This window comes from Melospiza melodia, chromosome 3 (assembly GCF_035770615.1).
Source record: "Melospiza melodia melodia isolate bMelMel2 chromosome 3, bMelMel2.pri, whole genome shotgun sequence".
Classification (NCBI taxonomy): domain Eukaryota; kingdom Metazoa; phylum Chordata; class Aves; order Passeriformes; family Passerellidae; genus Melospiza; species Melospiza melodia.
The window spans coordinates 32,899,922-32,918,746 of NC_086196.1; the positions used below are offsets into that span (position 1 = coordinate 32,899,922).

At 37.6% G+C, this 18,825-nt stretch overlaps 1 protein-coding gene across 1 annotated transcript in view; it reads right to left on the reverse strand.

Moving 5' to 3' along the window:
* Positions 1-708: 708 nt before the first annotated feature.
* The window catches only part of MOXD1 (monooxygenase DBH like 1), a 49,744-nt gene continuing 31,627 nt past the window's right edge, over positions 709-18,825 (reverse strand). Inside the window, exons 5-12 of the mRNA XM_063153439.1 lie at positions 18,033-18,212; positions 15,647-15,749; positions 12,743-12,909; positions 11,124-11,315; positions 8,402-8,461; positions 6,484-6,626; positions 3,884-4,052; positions 709-1,199 (exon numbers count right to left, since the gene is read on the reverse strand). Of these exons, the coding sequence (XP_063009509.1) occupies positions 1,035-1,199; positions 3,884-4,052; positions 6,484-6,626; positions 8,402-8,461; positions 11,124-11,315; positions 12,743-12,909; positions 15,647-15,749; positions 18,033-18,212 (1,179 nt within the window). The 3' untranslated portion in view covers positions 709-1,034. The remainder of the gene's footprint in view (positions 1,200-3,883; positions 4,053-6,483; positions 6,627-8,401; positions 8,462-11,123; positions 11,316-12,742; positions 12,910-15,646; positions 15,750-18,032; positions 18,213-18,825) is intronic.

The window sequence follows — 18,825 nt, forward strand, 5'->3', positions numbered from 1 at the left end:
AAAAGTGAATGGGTTTTTTAAAATGTTCAGTCCTTTTCTACTGCATGGCATAATTTCACTGGGGAGCAATAAATTTTGTCTCTTTCAGAAATACTCCCTACCCAACACCATCTGAGTTGAAAAGTTGCCAATTTCTGAATATAAATAAAACTTTGTACATATGAGACAGAAAAACAACCTCTTAATCAGCAGTTTGGCCTATTGCAATGCTCAGCATATGCTAACAATAGCTGCTGGCAGGATCAGTTCCCTGTGCATGGCAGAGCCTAAATGTGAGATAAATCCTTATTGCTCCTGCTGTCCAGATCAAATCTAAAAAAGGAGTACCTACCTCTCGCCAAAGATTTAATCACTGTGCAAATATCTTAGGACACAAGGAACGCCCTGAACTACCTGGGATCAGGAAAAAAGAAATGCCAACCAAGCCAAAAGATTTATACAGGATTCACGATGAGGAGATTTGGGGTTCTGCCTGTCTTTTTCATCCCTTTAGCACCCTTAGTTCTCGTATCTCAGGAGCTGAGATGGTTTTGCAGTGTGCTGCTCCCAGAAATGTCCAGACAGAATGATTTCTTCCCATAGCTTTATGGCACATGTCAGCCAGACATGCCCAAATTTATGTTTGCAAGTTCTGTCCATATAGCAGTGATTTCATTATCTGCAGATAACAACAGTCAAGGCAAAATAATACAGCACGGACCAGGCTGATTGTGGTTAACTAAGTTGCTTTTAGTTTATTAATTTTACCCATATACATAGATGACTTTGAACGCACCACGTGAAAGAGGCAGGACAAAGTACAAGAAAATGGTACAGGAAAATATTTCAATATGCAATGTGTCAGTGTACCTACTGTATTTCATACATATTTTACATTGAAAACCAAAAACCCCACAGTTTCCAGAGGATGTACACATTTTGTTTTGATCCAGCAAATTTAGTTCATTAATAAGTAAAAAAATAAATCTACAATAGCAACAGTGCAAACACATCAGAACTTGCATGGCATACAGAACACAGATGAATAAAAATTATTATACAAAGGGCCCAGTGTTTCCTATGGTACTGGCTGTGATGTATACAATACACAACAGGGTAAGGAATAAACTGCAACTTAAACAGGAAGATGAACTGCATATTACTGGCTCTGTCTTGTATGGTCGCTCTATCTCAGGAGGTAAAGCTGTCATGCCTTGGATCTGAAATTAAAATAGCAAAAAATTATCAGAGTTTTGTCACATAAGATTAGAAAACTCTTTTTGCTCTCAAGATAATTGGCAGCTTGCCTCATAGTCTATTGATAGTTTTGTACTTGGGCTGTGACTCTCACTGTGGAAACATCAAGCTCAGTAAAAGTATGAATATACTGCATGCCAAATGATCAGCCATATCCAACATTGTCAGCTCGAGAGCAGCAGTACACACTGGCATCCTCCCCAGTCAAGCAAGGATAGACTTTGTTTGCTTGATTTGGATAACCTTATTTTGCTTTGTGGAGTAGTTTGGCAGGTTTGGTTGTTGTTTACATCTTTCTGTCAAATAAAAATGAAAACTGGCAGTGTCACTCTGCTGTGGGGACATAGGATGATATTTGAATGTGTTCATTTCTGAGTGCAAGACTCACACTTGCATGTACAAAACAGCTGAAACTGTGTACACAGGTTTTGTTCCACAGAACCACAGAATGGTTGTGGTTGGAAAGGATCTCTGTAGGTCATTGGGTTCCATGTCCCTGCTCAAGCAAGGTCACATACAGCAGTGTCATATTGCTAAGTACTGAGCATTTTTCATTCTTCCCATAGAACTCAGTGCAATTTTATGGGATTTGACGTAACTACGTGTTTGCTATAGTTTTGACATGAAATTGGAGACATTTGTGTACACAACCCAGCTTGCTTTTCCTAAATTTACTCCCTACATGTTAAAGAAAATAAGCTCTGCAGAAAGTATGCTCCTGGGCACATTTTTGAAAGTTTGAATGCCCACCTGTACAGCATATGCTTGCTTTGGGGACTTCATCTATGTTGCTATTATTCTGTACCCTAGAAAGAAACCCCAACTAAATATTGACTTAATCTTAGCAAACGCAACACAAAAGTAAAACTGAAATACAGACCAACTCTATAGAAAAAAGAAGGTATTTTCAACTCAGTTCCTCTGCTTCAATTTTTTTCAGTCTTGTAACAACCGAGGGATTGTTTGGACATTCAGGTTAAATCTGTCCCTGATTTTGATGAGGATGGTCATTTAAGTGCAATATCACTAATAAGGGAAGAGAAAGGAAAGAGTCCTAATCTTAGCTTTGAAGAATATGCCCATGTCATTTTGAAAAAGGAAACTATGATTAAGGAAAATCTAAGAACTCCCAGTTCAGTGAGCTCATTCTTTGAGTTGTAAGTATTGTTCCTTCATCCTGTAAGATAAAGAGCAACAGTATTTTCCATTAAAAGTATACCATTAAAAAAACCTCAGCCTATCCCCACTTGATAAAATTTCTGTGCTTTTCATCATCTTGACTTGTCCTCTGACAAATAATCAGTGAAAGGGTGGCTATGCAATTGCTACTAGCCAGCAGCTGTAAAGGTCAAGAAGTTTGACCAAAACTGGTGAAAAGTCACAGCATTGTCTACAACTGTTTTTTCTCTGTCTACAGCTACTTTCCACAGGAGGTCTACAATGGGACAGAACCTCTTTGATTACTTATAGCACACAGTATTCCTTTGTCATCCAATGGGCAGAACAGTCTGACCTATGCTGGAAAAACACAAGAATGCTGCTGTAGGAAGGGCAATTTCTTCACCACCTGAAAGGACTGTGTGACACACTATGAGGAAGCATGGGCTATCTTCTAGGGTGAGGAGGATGAAGCCGAAGTCCTTTAACAGGAATTACTTCATCAGTAGTATCTCACAGCAGCTCTGCTACACTGGACTGAAATCACAATAGGAAATAAGCTGGTACAGTGAGACTGCCTCTCATTCTGAACAGAAAATCTCAAAAATGTGAAAGCCTAGAATTTGGAGTCTGTAAAGGAATTCAAAGAGGAATACATATTTTAAAGCATCCCTTTTAGGGATGATATGACATGCACTAGCCATTTTTTTTAAACGAACATCAACATTAAAGATGACAACTTTTCTCAGCAGTGTCCTGGTAAAATACCAATAGGTATTTAGAATAAATAATAATTTATTGGGGAATTATTTTTTCTCTTACAGGTTTTTTCATCAAGACAATAGGGCAAGTAAAACCATGGAAGATAAAATCTTAGTAAGTTGCACAAAGGGAACAGACTACCCAATTTTATTTTTCTGGCCCAACACTATAGACAATTCTAGGACCACTAAAAAAGCAAGACTTATTGCAAGAGTATTCATACAGCTTTAGGTTGTCTAGATGCCCAAGTTAAGAAGGCATATTCTTAAGGCTTCATTATGCAGTCAGTAAACTTCCCTTAGAAGGTGTCTCAGAGAGGAAACCTGATTTAGGGATTTCAAATCATCTGTTGCAAGACCCTAACATAAGTCCCTGACCATGGAGGTGGCCAAGCTAGGACAGCTTCCTGGCATGGTGACTTCACCTGGACACACATGGCTGCTCTCTGATCAGTCCCAGCCCCACTGAAAGACTCCATCCTCCTATTACTGATCCCAAGTGCTGATTAAAGCTCCAACTTCTCTATTCTTTCTAAATGCTTCTAGAACTCAAGTTAGATGAAAGTACTGGTAAAACATTCTCATCATTTGTTATTGTATGTAAATTAAATATAGCTGCTTAAACATCCTGAAGACATATAATCAGATAGTTATTCACATGCATTGAAACACAGTAAATCAGATTAGTTTCATGTCATCGTTGCCTCCTTTTCAGCTCACAGACTTACCGACCATTCTGCATTATCTGTTTTTGAACATCTCACGTTCACAGGTAGTTTAAGCACAAGTTGATTATAGGAGAGGCCCTCTGATCTGGACCATTTGAATTTGTTCATTGCATCCATAAAAGACAGGTTTTTATATTGCTTAGGACTCTTGATAATGAAAGGCCAAGTCCTAAAGAAAAAGAAACAATTAATTTAAAGAAATAGATAAAAAACTATCAAGCTAAAATGAATGAGGAAAACTTTTGGGGAATTTACTCAGAAAAATAAACACACTACAACTGTGTATATTATGCCTAGCTCACTAAGTTCTCTTTTCAACTAAGTTCTCTTCTACTGAAAACGGATGCAGTTTCATTGATTTTGACAACCTTATGAAAGGCTGTCAGCAGGTTAGTACTTGCTACCAAATGCTTTTAGAAATGAAAGACTTCAAGAGTTGCATTGCTCTTCTCTGATCCACAAACTCAATGCACAAGCAATACAAAACAGATCTGCTGTAACTTCTGAAGAAAACAAAAACAAAAGAAAGCCACATCCACTCCTAGGTTTGGCAGGCCAGGTTGCCAAGGAACCTTTGCCATTACAAAGCTGCTTCCAGATGGTTCTGCCAAGCTCAGGTCAGAACTGAGGAGTTGCTCTGCACTGGTGGGCAGCAGATAATAACAGGTGTTGTGGACATTCCCTTTGGCATATTCCTGCAAGCTGGCTGCAAGGGCGCTTTTGGCCAGAGGCGGTTTAGAGACCTGCTGCACTGCTCTGGAAGATCTGTCTGGCCAAGTGTGGGAATCCTTCCCATGAACAAATGGGGACAATCTCATTTCTCACCAGCCATATGGAAAGGGAAGGAATGAGATTTCATTTAGTAAAGAAAACTAAACAAGTAACATAGGAAAATTTTAAAAAAAATCCAAAAATCCAAACCCCACAACCTTTTCAATTGTTTCTGCTTTCTCCTTGTTTGACTTTACTGAGAAGAATGGAAAAAACATGGTAGAGGAATCAAACACAAAATCAATACAGCTGGAGGAAGAACAGAAGTATTAAACCTTTATCAAGTAACCTAATTAATACTGTGATTGGAGCATGAGTTATCTTTTCAGAATACTTTAAACAGATCTGTGTTACCTTGTACTAGGCTGTCTCCCACTTGCTTTGGGGAAATTGCCTATGCCAGAGTTCTGCTCCACAACATCTAGGCATAGAGACTGTGATTTTAACCAAGTATTTTGGTACTCAGGCCACTATTATGGCCCAATCACTTTTATCTCTGCTCCTCATGATTTAAACTATTGTTGTGCCACCAGACAGAGGAAAAATGTTTTAAAGGGAGCCACAATGCTTTGATCCTACTCCCAGTTTGCATTTGTATGTCAAGAGAGACTTTGGAAGAGTCAGTGAAGCAATTCTAGTGTTAAACTGACACAAGAGAGATGAGGATCAGGTCACATATCCTTAGGCTGACAGAGTTTAATGAAACAAGAATTGTGGATTAGGTCATAAATACTAGAGGCATTAATAATCTCCTCTCCTAATTGCTATTCCATTTGTGGCAGACAGTCTGCATACTTACTCTATTCAGAACATCTTTATTTCCCCAGGCCAAATGTGCATTTTTTTGCTTAAGTACAGTTATCATGAATGAACACTCAAGAGAGCATACATTTGTTAGAGTATTTTCTTTCTAAGCTCAGAAAGACTCTTTTAGATAGGACTAATTTAGGAACTCTGTTCTCCCTACATTAAAAGAGGTTGTAAATGGAATAGTGTGGAAAATTATGTAGACATTGATTGCACTGTGACTTCCTTCAAACTCTTCTTGAACATAAATTTCAGAACTAAGACCACTAAGCCTGTATGTCAAATTATTTTGCAATAATAGCTTTATATGGTTTGTTAAGATAAACTGTATAAGCAAAGACAACTTTTAAAATTTGTAATGACACACAGTTAGTCTATCCATTTGATCTTAAAATCTTACTATTACCTTAGTTTAGTGCAACTAAAAATACAAATGTAATTCACCTTTCACCACAAAATGTTCATTCAACTTTTTATTGTTTGATTATTTTTCTGCATTTCATTCATTTGAGAACATTCCAATTCTGACTCTTCTCACTGTTTACAACCTCCTGTTGAGATGCTTTAATCTTAAGCACTATAAGGAACATATTTTTGTCCTCGGAATTCCTGTCAACAAAACTACCCAGGGAAATTCAATAACCAGTTCACAAACTCTTTTCCAAGATTACTTCTCTATATATGAGACATTGACATGTTTTAATAAATTGATAGATTTAAAACATTGATATATAGCCTCTTTACAGATGTATGTGGTAAAACAACCAAAACAAAACAATGTAAACAATGTAAACAGTATCATTTCCTTAAAAGAAGAAACTGCTTTTCTATCAGAAGAAAAAAAGATGCAAAATAATTTGGCAGGAAAAATGGCAGCACAACATATTGACCAAAAAAAGCAGCACAGTGACTATGTTTCTTTTATTTCTTACCAGAAAGAAAGAAAAGTTGTATAAAAATGATCCAAGAATCCCACAGACAGAAAGAGAGGTGCTGCACATATTCATAAAGATTTTACATACCTGACTGGTCGATAGATTTCCTTAACACCGATGAACTGGAGCTGTTCCATTATATCAGGAATACTCGCACAGCGGGTGAGGTTGATCCTTGGGTAATAGAGCAGGTATGACAGGCACATTTCATTCCTGGTGCTCAGACCACCCTGAAAATGGGATTTTTCGTTAATCAGGGTAGCACTGGAATCCCACAGATTAAACCACTGATTAGCATTCAGATGCCAATGAAAGGTGTATGAGAAGGCCAAATTTGACAAGTTTATCTCGTACATGAGGTTATCAAGTAGCAAGAGGCTATTACATAATTAATTACAAAATACTCTGGAAGGTCAAGCAACAGCTACTAATTTAAAAGACATCAGAAAGAACACCTGTGAATGAAATAAGGCTCATATTATATTAAACTGTACTATCTGAAAAGTTCAGGTTTGCTTTCACTTGCCCCCGAGGTACTTAGATTTGCCACGTTTCAGAAAAGTGAAGAAATAAGGAAAAAAATCTTGTAGGACAATTAATGTGTTTAATAAGAAATATTATTAATAAGAAATATATTTAATAAGAAATTAATTTAGCTTTGCCTATTAAAACAGAGGCTGGGATGGAAGATTCATATTCCTTACAACCTATGAACTTAGGTTGTAAGTACATATGCCAGTAAAAAGCAAGAAGGAAAAGAATTATTTCTATTAACAGATAATGTTGACTCAAGAAAAAATGAGCATGCATTATAAAATTAGTTATTAGAATAATATTTCTAGCTAACAGAAGAAACAGACTCTTAAGCAATCTTCCATTGAGAACCATGGGGCAAACAACCAACTTAAAATTAATCTTGGTAAACATGGACAAGATTATAAACTGCATGTTCCTATATCCTGGGTGGGAACAGTTCCACAAGTCTCATGGAACCACAGGAATAGGAATGGAGAAAACAAACACATGTGCCAAGAGTTAGTGTGGTCACCACACAGGAAAACAGGACAAAAACTCAAAAGCCTTCATTCTTGCTCTTTTGCTTCTCATTAAATAACTACTGCATGCGCCTACATGCAATCCATTACTCAGGGAGAAGTATCCCTTTTCTCTCTGGATGCCAGGAACAGCTTTTCCCTGCAAAACAGACAGCCCTCAGGTCTCACTTCCCAGAGGTCTGGATCCAGCCACTCCCCAGGAAGCAGCATCAGACCCTGGCACAGGCAGCTGTATCCCTCCCATAGACAAAGTGGGTTTGGCATCACTCTGTGTGTTCCTGGAGAACTGGCACAGTCCAGCCCATGTCTGAGCAACCGAATTTACTTCACCTCCAAAACCCAGTGACTGCATTGCAATGCCCAGTGCCTCTGGTAACCTATCCAGCTGCTTCTGGGAGACTGTGCCAAACCAGAGCCGGACACCCTCATCAGGGAGGAGTGGGTTCCCAACACCTCTTCCCAACCCAAGGACCTTCATTCTGCCTGGATTCTGTATTAGGCACAAAACTAAATAGTTGGAAAACCTCCTGATCACAGCTTATCTAAAAATCAATACAAAAGAACTGGCAATTACAACTCCAAGGAAAAATGTGTAACAAGTTCATAAAAATAATTCATTACAGTATGCAGAATTTGCATGTTAATACATGTTGTGAAGAAAGCACTCCTTATACCAGAAAAATTTGACTTCTAAGGATTTTTTATGAGCTGACATGCTTATTTTTACAAAATATGCATATGAATGCCTTAAGCAAAAGATCAGACTAAGATCACAATAGCTCAGATGACCTTAAAGACTAAGAATCTATGAAAGGAAAGACAATAAATAGTTATGTGCACACAGGAATTAGTAAGTAAATTCACTTTTTTTCAAACAGTGTTCTGTGAAAAAGGTTTTAGTCCCCAGTTTTATCTGTGTACTTATTTTGATCCACCAAAATATTGCTTACCCATGTCATACGAATTCGGTCCACAGTACTGTAGTGGCATTCTGTGACTAAATTATCCCCCTGAAATACAAAATTTAGGAAGTTCACAGTTCTGAACTTCATCAACACCAGTTTCAGGTAACCACAGATGACAGCAAGCACTTAAGTAATAAATATCAGAGCAGTGGATATGACTTTTTGAAAGAGTGAAGGATTAGGTAATTGCCATATGTTAAGGCCTTGGCACTTAGTAGTCATATTATCCAGATCCTCAGGGATCCCCCATGGATTTAAACAGAGTCTTAATAAGAGTGTTGTCTGGATTTCTTTTAAAATAGCAATGAAGGTACACAGGTACCATCCAATTTTCTGGAAAATTATATAGTAGACAATGTAAACAAATGATACTTGCTGCAAAACTCATCCAGTGCTACTTTACCCAGGCTAATTTACACTGCCAACTTCAATAGAAATATTTGGCAAATGAGGAAAAGAAGGCTTTCCACATCACAAAAACAACTATATCTCTGCCAAGCCTGGGAGTAGAGGAGTGGCAGGCAAAGACTTCACTACATTGACAGATATGTATGGGAAAGGCTGAATACTTACCTTCTCAAGCACATACAATTAACTTTTTGGTGTCTTGACAAACTGATCTACAGTTTGGTAATAGTTTCACTCCCTGTGAAACTAATCAAGTACAAATTTGAAAATCACCGTGATAATCAAATGGATTTTTTTTTTTTTTGTATCATCATCTTTGCTTATCAACCATTATACTTCCCTAAAAACACCAGATCACCCTTCAAAGGCTGAGAATTTCTCCTTTCCTACAGGCTGTTTCTCCAGATCAAGGCTAGCACAATCTGTACTCCAGACTGCTGGAAGAAGGTGCATCAGCCTCATGTCAGTAAATGGAGACAGAGGTTTCTGAAGTAGCTTGAGCTGGCACAGTGTCACTGCTTCCAGTGGGAATACTCTGTTCCTGTCAATGAGGTCTCTGGCTCTTGTATCTTACAGACTGGATAACATTCACTAAAATTGTTCCTTCTCTTAGACTAGATCTGCTGCTTCCAAATGGAGAAGAGAGTGCTACTATGTGAGGAAAAAAAATAACATGGACTCCACAAACTGAAAGAAGGTTACACTCTTGGGAGAGCTTATAGAAAGAGAGAATAACAAGAATTTATGTGAAAAATCCTATTATTAGTTAATTGATTAAACTGTTCTCTGAATTATACCAGATGATGTATGTAAAGCTGCACTGGTAATTTTGCATAAGATGAAAATGAAATGCATAAAAAATGGTTCTCTTCAGAGAAAGAATTCCATCTTCTACTTGAGCTGGGGTGTTTTTTTGTCATTTTGCTGTTACTATCAAATGCTCGTTATAGTTTATCTGTTGTCTATTCCCTTATGTTCTTGAATTTTAAGAGGCCTTCTGTTATAATTGCATGAATTTTCCTAAAAATGTTACAGGCTTTCTCTGCAAACCTGTCATCTTCTGCCAGCCCTCTTCCTAAACCCTTCAACCTTCTTTCCTGAAGGAGGTACTTTGTCTTTGAAGCCCCTAAACTACGAGCAATTTGACTTCAAAGAGTAAATTCTGCACTTGAACATCCAGGTTTTGCTGTAGAAATTAAACTATAAAGTTAGCATTTTAGCTTCTTGTCTTTAAAGTACAAATATCAAAGCCTCACAGTGTGGGAGACGAGACATAAGAGAGAAAGGGGCTTAAAGAGAAGCCCCTGAAGTTTAAACCATGGGGCTCCTGATCATACTTGAAGTTCAGTCATTTCAATATTCTTTTCAGACCCATCTCCCTTAGTGATTCCAATTGTAAATAAATTCAATTTTTTGATGCTTTGCAACTGGCAATTTAAATACATGCTTTTTCACATGCACCAGGACAAGCTGCTCTCCTGGCCAGATCTGGAGCACCAAGGAGATCTTTGCAGCACTAAAATTTCTGTCATCATGCCAAAACTTAAATATGGATACTGGGTGGAACAAAAGAAGAGTGAATAATTTTTAAATGAGTGACACACTAAAAATGCAGACTCCTTTCATTCAATACCTATGCATAGTTACTGGTTTATAATATAACTGTAGTTGGAATATTTCTACAAGTTCTATTGCATTATTTTCAGGAATACAGTAGATAGAGTTGTATGATTTCTTCTTTCAAAGGGTTTTGTTTACTAGAGAAACATCAGGTGGAACATGGGCATGGAGTTTTGCTCCCAACAAGAAAAAGTGTGAAACAAACAGAAGACTTGGCTGATTTTTAAACATGTTTGTAAGGCTGGATACTTGCTGTGTGCAAATAATGAAGATATGCTACTTGGTCCCACAGCTCTGTAAAGCCACACAGAGGCATTTCCATTATTCATCTTTCTGGATGAGTGAAAATGGTACAGCCCAAAACAAGGGATTTTCTAATCTGCTTTGTTCAAACATTTGTGATAGTAAAGTTCAATTATTATGGATATCAAACATATCCAAGGAATAGTTTGATTTGGTGAACCAAGCCAGTTCTGTGGTGACTCATGTGGATACTCCTGAGACACTGAAACTTTAATGCATGAGTGACTCTGCAATAAGTGGAAAACGTAACAGAACATCCAAGAATTCTATGATGCTAGGCTAAGAAATTGTGTGGCAAATTTAATCCTAAAGGTGAGAAAATTATAGGCACATGATCTCTTAAACACTTTCAGGAAAAGAACTAAGAGTGTCATACTGGCAAGATGGTTCTTTCTTCATTCAGGTACTGAAACTCCTGGAAGTTGAAGTCAAACTCGTCGTCATATGCAAGCAGCTTCTGCTCCTCGCCGTTGTGGAAGTGGCGCATCCTGATAGCTCTGCCAGCAAGGTGAGCATGGAGAAGTACTGCAAACACTTGAATCCCAGCAGGTCTCTCAGCACCCAGAGCCTGGCCAAGAGAAATCAACATCATCACTGTTCCCAAATGAAAAGTAATGTAATATAATTCCATCTACAAACAGTGAAAATACATTCATTAATGCATTTTGAATTCACTCAGTTTACTGAAAAATGCAGTCTGAAGCAAAACCAAGACATTAAGTGAAATTCAGGGTTTATGTACAAAAAAGGCTATGGTTTTTTCTGTGATTATTTTTCATAACCAAAACATGTTTTTACTCCTAATACACCCATTTGTTAAAATGAAAATCAACTGGACTGCAAATAATTCTCAAGAGTTTTAAGACTTTCAAAGGAATAGTACTAAAACCTGCACATTATTTTGGTGCTAATGGCCAACACTAATGAATGTGGATGTTTATTGTGAAAATGAATTTCTCTGCAGTTATGAATGATGCCAAGAGACGCACTTCCAATTGAGAGGCTGTAGTTGTAACATCCTCTACTTTCCATCTTTAAGTGAACTGGTAGGGAAATACCATAAGTTTAAATCTAAAAGTTTTTTTCCAGGTCAAAAACATTTGCAAATTAAAAAACATTTGCAAATTAACTTTTCCAAATTGACACAAATCTGGCATCACTCCCATTCTGGCTGACATCTACTGATCTAAACTTTATGTTGAGTATGAGTATGCTATAATTATTGTTCAGAGCTCAAGGTAGAAATAATCTGTCATCACAATACCTTTCAAGAACAGCCCTAGGGTCAGAAGCCTCATGATAATGGATAACTCAAGAGTTGTAAGGCTGAAAATGCCAGGAAAATATACAACATTTAACACCACCAAAAACAAAACTAAATTTTGTATCTAATTTAGCCTTCATTGTAAACCGTGTTATTAATTCAACCTTTCCCTATGGAAGACAAAGTATATGAGAATCTCCCATTATACAGTCACCACAGATTTTAGACAGTGCTTCCATTGCCTGCAGAGATATTTAAGTTATCTTAATGAAACCAAGAACTTAATAAATGCAAAACCTGTTTAGGTCTTCAGTTTCTGTGGCTGGTGTAAGAACACCTTTCAGGCTTTCATTTCATCATTAGAAGTCTTTTGCACATGCCCACGTCTGAATTAGTCTAAACTTTTTTTTCTGAGCTAGCTATACCCAGAAAGCTATTAATACCAAAGTTATTAATAGCTTTGCCACGGAAAGCAGTGTATGCTTACATATTGAACACAAAACAAAAACATTGCAACCCCTGTGTCATCCATTATTATTCAAATAGCAGCCTGAGTAGTGAGCATGCCAAGTACCCAGTTCAAAAAGACAACATTTTGGAGGACAACATGTACCACTAGATGCCTTTGCTCACGTCTTTTAACTGTAACTATCAAATTTTCCAAGAGGTTCAAGTGACTCTTCCAATTATTTCCATGAATGAAAACCAGTGGATTCAGGCAAGGGACATACCTCTTCCAGACATTCCAGTGTGCAGTGACCCTCTGACACAAATTCAGGCATGCCTGGTGGGATATTGTGGAAAAGGCTGACCCAAAGACCAGCTTCAATAACCCCAGCATCGTATTTCCTTAAAACTGGAGTATAAATTAGCCTCAAACCAGAGTTATCTATCAAGCCTGCAACAAAAGAACACACTTAGCCATGGCTAAAAATCAGTTTTTTTAAAGGAGAAAAAAACCCAAACCATATTGTTTCATGTTTTTCATGCTATATCATAAGTTTTCTACATGAAAATCAAGGAATCAATCTCAATATCATGGAAATGAGTGAAACCATATGCAGGAAGTGGTTTTTTCTTTTCAAAATTTTCAAGCCACATGTTGTCTTCTTGTTGAGAATTTTATCTATTTCTTCATCTTGGGTCCTACCATTAATTATATTTTTCCCTTGGCTTTGGATTGCCTGGTACATTACAGACTACCTGAGATGAAAAATACATCCTTTTTACAATCTCTCCAATTAAGAGAGCATCAATTAAACATGAAAATTGCCTTACTAAATCCCAGACTTGCAGACAATACCCCCACCTTGAGTGAAGTAGACAAGAGAATTACAGAGTATGTTAATGTTGCTCTGACTCAAGAACTTATCTTGATTTCAGAAATTGGTTTAAAGAACCAAAGCCTGCTGTTTGGAGTCTGTGTTTTTAAGAGTCAAAATAATACAAATCTATTTTGTTCACCCACATATGTTTAGCCATATGTGTTTGTTTGTGCATCTATTAATAATTGATGTTGCCTTATTCATCTAAATGCTTAGAATACTTGTCTTCTTTTAGTAATTTTTATTTTTAAAGATATTGACAAAAATTATTAATCTGTTTGTGCACAGGAACTAAATTCTGTTAGCTCATCTATTAATCTCTTTGTATTTTTGAATAATAACTGAAACAATTTCAATTTTGAAAATGAAAAATGCAAAAAACATATTGAATATCTCAGAGAAGGTAAGATGCTTCCTAATGACCTATATTAGTCTTCTGAAAAACAAAGCAGACATAGCAGTGCCTGGAGCCAAATTTTACATCAATATGATATCAGCAGTCTATTTTAAGATAAGCAAATGGCAGAGGTACAGAGCAGGGATTGTTACACACTAAAATACCTAAGATGGAGTAGTGCATATAAATATTAAGGAACGAAGGATATGAACTGTGCATAGCCAATTAAGAATTGTAATCAGCCTTGAGACCTTCTGCAACATACAAATCATATTTAAGGTGATACATTGTGTCCCACAACATCCCAACTTTAGCATTTGGGAATCCCTACTCACTCCCTTCCTGGAGAAATTTGTACCACCTCATCAACTTGACCTTTTCCTTTTGCTATTTCTGCTTCAGAAATTGTTAGACATTGTTAATGTCTAAATGTCAGACACTCTGCTGTATGGCAAAACTCTGGTATGTCAGAGTTTCTGATAAACAATCTCAAAAGAGGCCACCTTTCAAATGAGAAGTGAATGTTAAGGACTACAAAACCAGAAACAGTGAAACCCATCCATATTAAACTAAAACATGTTTCAACTCCTCCTAACTGGGAGCCAAAAGTCACTACCAATCTGAGTCACTTAGGAAAACATTACCCCAGGTCACAAAGTGAGGCAAACAGTGCAGCCTTTCACCAAACTGGGAAAATGCAGGTGCCAAAACACACAAAGGAAGGTGACCCAGTGGCAGGTTTGCTGCTGGGTCAGGAGAACTCATTTGTCCCCACCTGAAGCAGATGGAGCACCCAGCTCTGCTCTCTTGCACTCCTGGCACAATCTTACACTGTGTATTTTGCCAGGGAGGAGGAAAACTATGACCTGGATTACAAACACTCTGCTCTGCCTACGCTGTCTGAATTTTCCCAGGTCTTTTGGGACTGTCCCAGCAAGGCACAATTGTTCCTATTGCTTAAAAGGGAACAAAACATTATCAGTTTTCCAGTTTTTTGTATGTGCCACTTCAGCTAAACCAACACTATCTTGAACTGTCAATTAAAACAAAATGATGGATTTCGGGACACAACCAAATCAAAGGGACAAAGCAAAGGGACACAGTTTTTCAGCATGGATTTCTTGGTTTTTCATGCAACATTTGATGAAAATGCATACAATATCAAGGATGCAAATTAAGTTTATTGTATCCCACGTCCTGAAAGCACAGAGTCTGTCACTAAATTAAAAAAAAAAAATTTAAAAGATGAAGATGGGAAATGACAGTAAGGCAGAGTGCCATAGCCCACATAGCAGATTTTATTTTAATTAAAATTTTATTTTATTTTAATTAAAATTTTATTTTTATTTTATTTTATTTTATTCACGAGGGTGTAAAGAAAGGCCAGTATACTATCCTGCATTGGATTTTACTCAGTTCATATGTAGCAACCACCATAATATTCCTGGGTACAGTAAGTTAATAAACTTCTGTTTCAGAACAAAAAAGTCTCTTTCCCAGAGGCATCTTCAAAGTTCCCCTGATTTTCCTGGGATTTTTTGTTTCTCCCTTTTACTTCTTCTAAATATAAATTAAATTCAGGAAGAACAATTTTAAAACACTATTACAAATTAAAAACTTATATTTTAAGATAAGCTGGTTTTTGCTGGTGAATGGTCAAGACGCTTGAGTCTATACTTCTGCTTCAGAAACTGTCCACTGTTCAGGTAGTTGTACATCTTAAAAAATGCAGCAAAAAAAAAAAAAAATTCAAGGGCAGTGAGAAAAACACTGTAAACCAGGAACTATCGATCAGGAGCAGAAATAACCCTCAGTTTTTTATTTGCTCTGTTTGCCATGCAGTGCAGGGATGAGCACTTGTGTGCAGTACATTTTCCAGTCTGGCATGCTTTAAAGCCTGTGGGGCTACAAACCTTCTGTCTCTGATGGATTGTCATAATGCACCTCCATAAGGACGAACAGAGGGTCAGCTGCTGTGCCGATGGATAAGCCAACGTGAGGAGGGTAGGTGAAGCCCTGGAAACCAATGCACATGGAAATCAATACAGAGTTAAGGTGTTTTTTGCCGTAGTTAAGAGTTAATTTCTCTTTGGAAGTACATTGACTCCTTCTTGCAATGGTATCATCATATTAATGATAAAATTTACAAATATCACTTCTTTTACAACTTTCTGAAGATGGCATTGTGATAAAATGTACCTACTATGTACTTAATAAACTTAATAACTATGTCAATATAAAATAGTAGATCTAATGCTTCCCAGAGGACAAGGCTCTGGGCAAACTAGTCTAACTTCACCTCTGACCCTGCTTTGAGTAGGAGGCTGAATTAGAGACTTCCTGAGGTCCTTTCCAACCTGCATTATCCTGTGATCTTATGATTATTTATTCTGTATTTATTGTTTGAGCAGAAAAGGAAAATTCCATTTTAAACTTACAAACATTGCATCATCAAGCACTTAGTCTGACAATAAAACCCTTATGAAGAGATGAATCAACATTTCAAATGTTCCCAGCTTCTAAAAGCAGTAATTTCCAGGGAATACTGAGGTTGCATGTAATTAACTTGCTTTTTGTGCACAAATAACTCTATTCTAAGTAAAATTACTTGAAAAATAAAGGTGATTTTTATGGCTATGTTTCCACTAGCAAGCCAATAAAGAAGTAGCTCTGCATGGTCCAGCTTGTGCTGGACCCACTGCCCCCAAACAATGCTCCTCTGGACAAGCTCTGGTCAGGTTCCATTTATTGCTAAAGGTGCTGGGTTCACCCCTGCACATTTATTTTAACTTCATCCCAGAGAGGCCTGTGCAAATTCTCAAACCACTCATGATGATAAACAAAGCTTTGTAAGTGGGGATAACTGGGAGGTTTACTTCAAAAGCTCACTCTTGATTCAACCCAAAATACCAGTATCCTCCTAAGTGAACTCATTTACCAAATTCACTTTAATTGGAATTAATCTGCACCATTTTATAGTATTAGCTATAAGCTAATATTTTAATACACAATTTGACATTCTAACTTTCTGAAATGTGCAATTTGAGATTCCAACTTTTTGATGCTTGATAGACATTATTGGATTAATTTTAGTTCATAGTAAAATTTATTATCATCTTCATTCTACATAGGGGTAAGCTAAAGCTAAAGTTAGTGAAATGGGTACTTGGGCAAACCTGAATGTAACCCAGATCTGTCAGATTCCTCTCTACTGATTTAACAACAGCATCATCCTTGCAAGAACCTCCATAGGGCTTGTCAAATGATAACTTATTTATATGAGTTTTTAATTTCACTTAGATTAAGACAGTTAAAAGTACAAATACTAGGTCAGAGCATAGCTGATGGCAAAAATGCACAAAGCATACACCAGGGATAACACTCGTAGTGGATTAAACTTCTTTGGATGGGTCCATGTAACAACTCTTGCTTCCTCACACTGCAGCATTTGCAGATGGTTTTGGACTGCAGGCTGGCAAACGAAGGTTCCAGAAAGTTTCATCACCCCAGTCCCTCTCTGTGCCCAAACCATCATTTGGGCACACAGTGAATCAGGGTTGTAAAGAGCTAGGATTCTTTTGGTAGTCATGCTGTGTTATGTCAGCTGAAAGCATTAACTTTAATGCAGCCTAAATTAACATGAAATAAGCTGCAAACACAGCCTGGGGTGAGCATGGCATCACAGCCTCTGTTTTCTGTAGATATGCCTCACTGCCATATGTAAAGTGGTCCTTATGCTGGCCCTGCACTGACACAGGACCTCTTCTACACTGAAATGTTTCTTTGGACAGGTAAGAAACTTCAGAATGATACGCCTGAATGGGGCAACACTGAAACCAGGTCCTGGTAAGGCACAAAATTAATTAAATTAATGTATAACTTCATTTGGAGAGTTGTCCCTGTGTGTGTTTTATGAAGCCACCTACAGACACTGCTTTTCTTTCTGTCATTATCCACAGGTAGCAGATACTGGTCATTGCTGGAGGCACTGTATTTCCATGTCAGATGGGACAAGCTGATACAGCAAGAGATTTCCATGCTCCAAAGCTATCTTCCTCCCCTAAGGCATCAACTCCCTCTCTATTTTTCATTACTTTTGGGTTGTCACTCAGGATGATCACTGCACTGCATACTTGAAAGGCCACGAGGAGGTTGAGGACTTACTGCTGAGGCATTTAGGGACTGCGATCCCATACCATTAAGAACAGACAGATTAAGTAATCACTAATACATTTCCTGATTATACACACCCTCAAAAAGCCCCACTGATGAACTATGCTAGACAGACATTCATCCTACCTCTCCTCCAATGGCCCAGGCAAAAATGACTGTCTCACATGTAAGAAAAGAGTCTGGCATGTTGGGGTGGTAACACTCATGCCCATAGTCCAGAACACTGTCATTCAAATTGCTGCTGCACTGGTACAGGAGGATGTGGTGCACCAGGTTCTCGTGGCCTTTCTGGATCAATGGCTTAACCTGTCAATGGCAAAATTAAAAGAAGAAGAAAAAAAGAAAACATATCTCAATGTGACTATTTCAATGCAGGTATGAAGACAGGACTAAAAATTCTATGGTACTTTCATTTTAAAAGAGGAGACTCGATGTTAGATTGTACTTAGCTTGAGATGTAAGCCCAGCACTCTACAAACTCAAAGAGTGAAGTTTCCAAAATTTTCATTTTGCCCAAGTGCATCAATGAGGGTCATGAGAAACATTCAGCATCTGGGCAAAACCTCTGTTACAATCTTACTTGTTCTCTCTTCTCCCATCCTAGTCTTGCACTGTCACTTTTTTCTCCCTGCCCAGTCTTGTTTAGCCACATTCCAGCAGGAGAGGGGATATAAACCAGCTGAAAATGTGTTCTGCTGAACCAGCTTGGTGTCTGAACTACTCAGAGGTTTTCATCCCTGTTTCTGCCTCTTTTGTACTATTTCAAATTACAGCTGCCCATAAATTCTGTATATCAAGGGTGAGCCTAGAGATATACCCCACATTCCTCAGCAGCTCAAAATGGACTTTGAAATTTTTTTGACATTTACAAGAAATTAGAATTATTTTTTTTTAATCCTCTCCGTTGTAAAGACTTTAT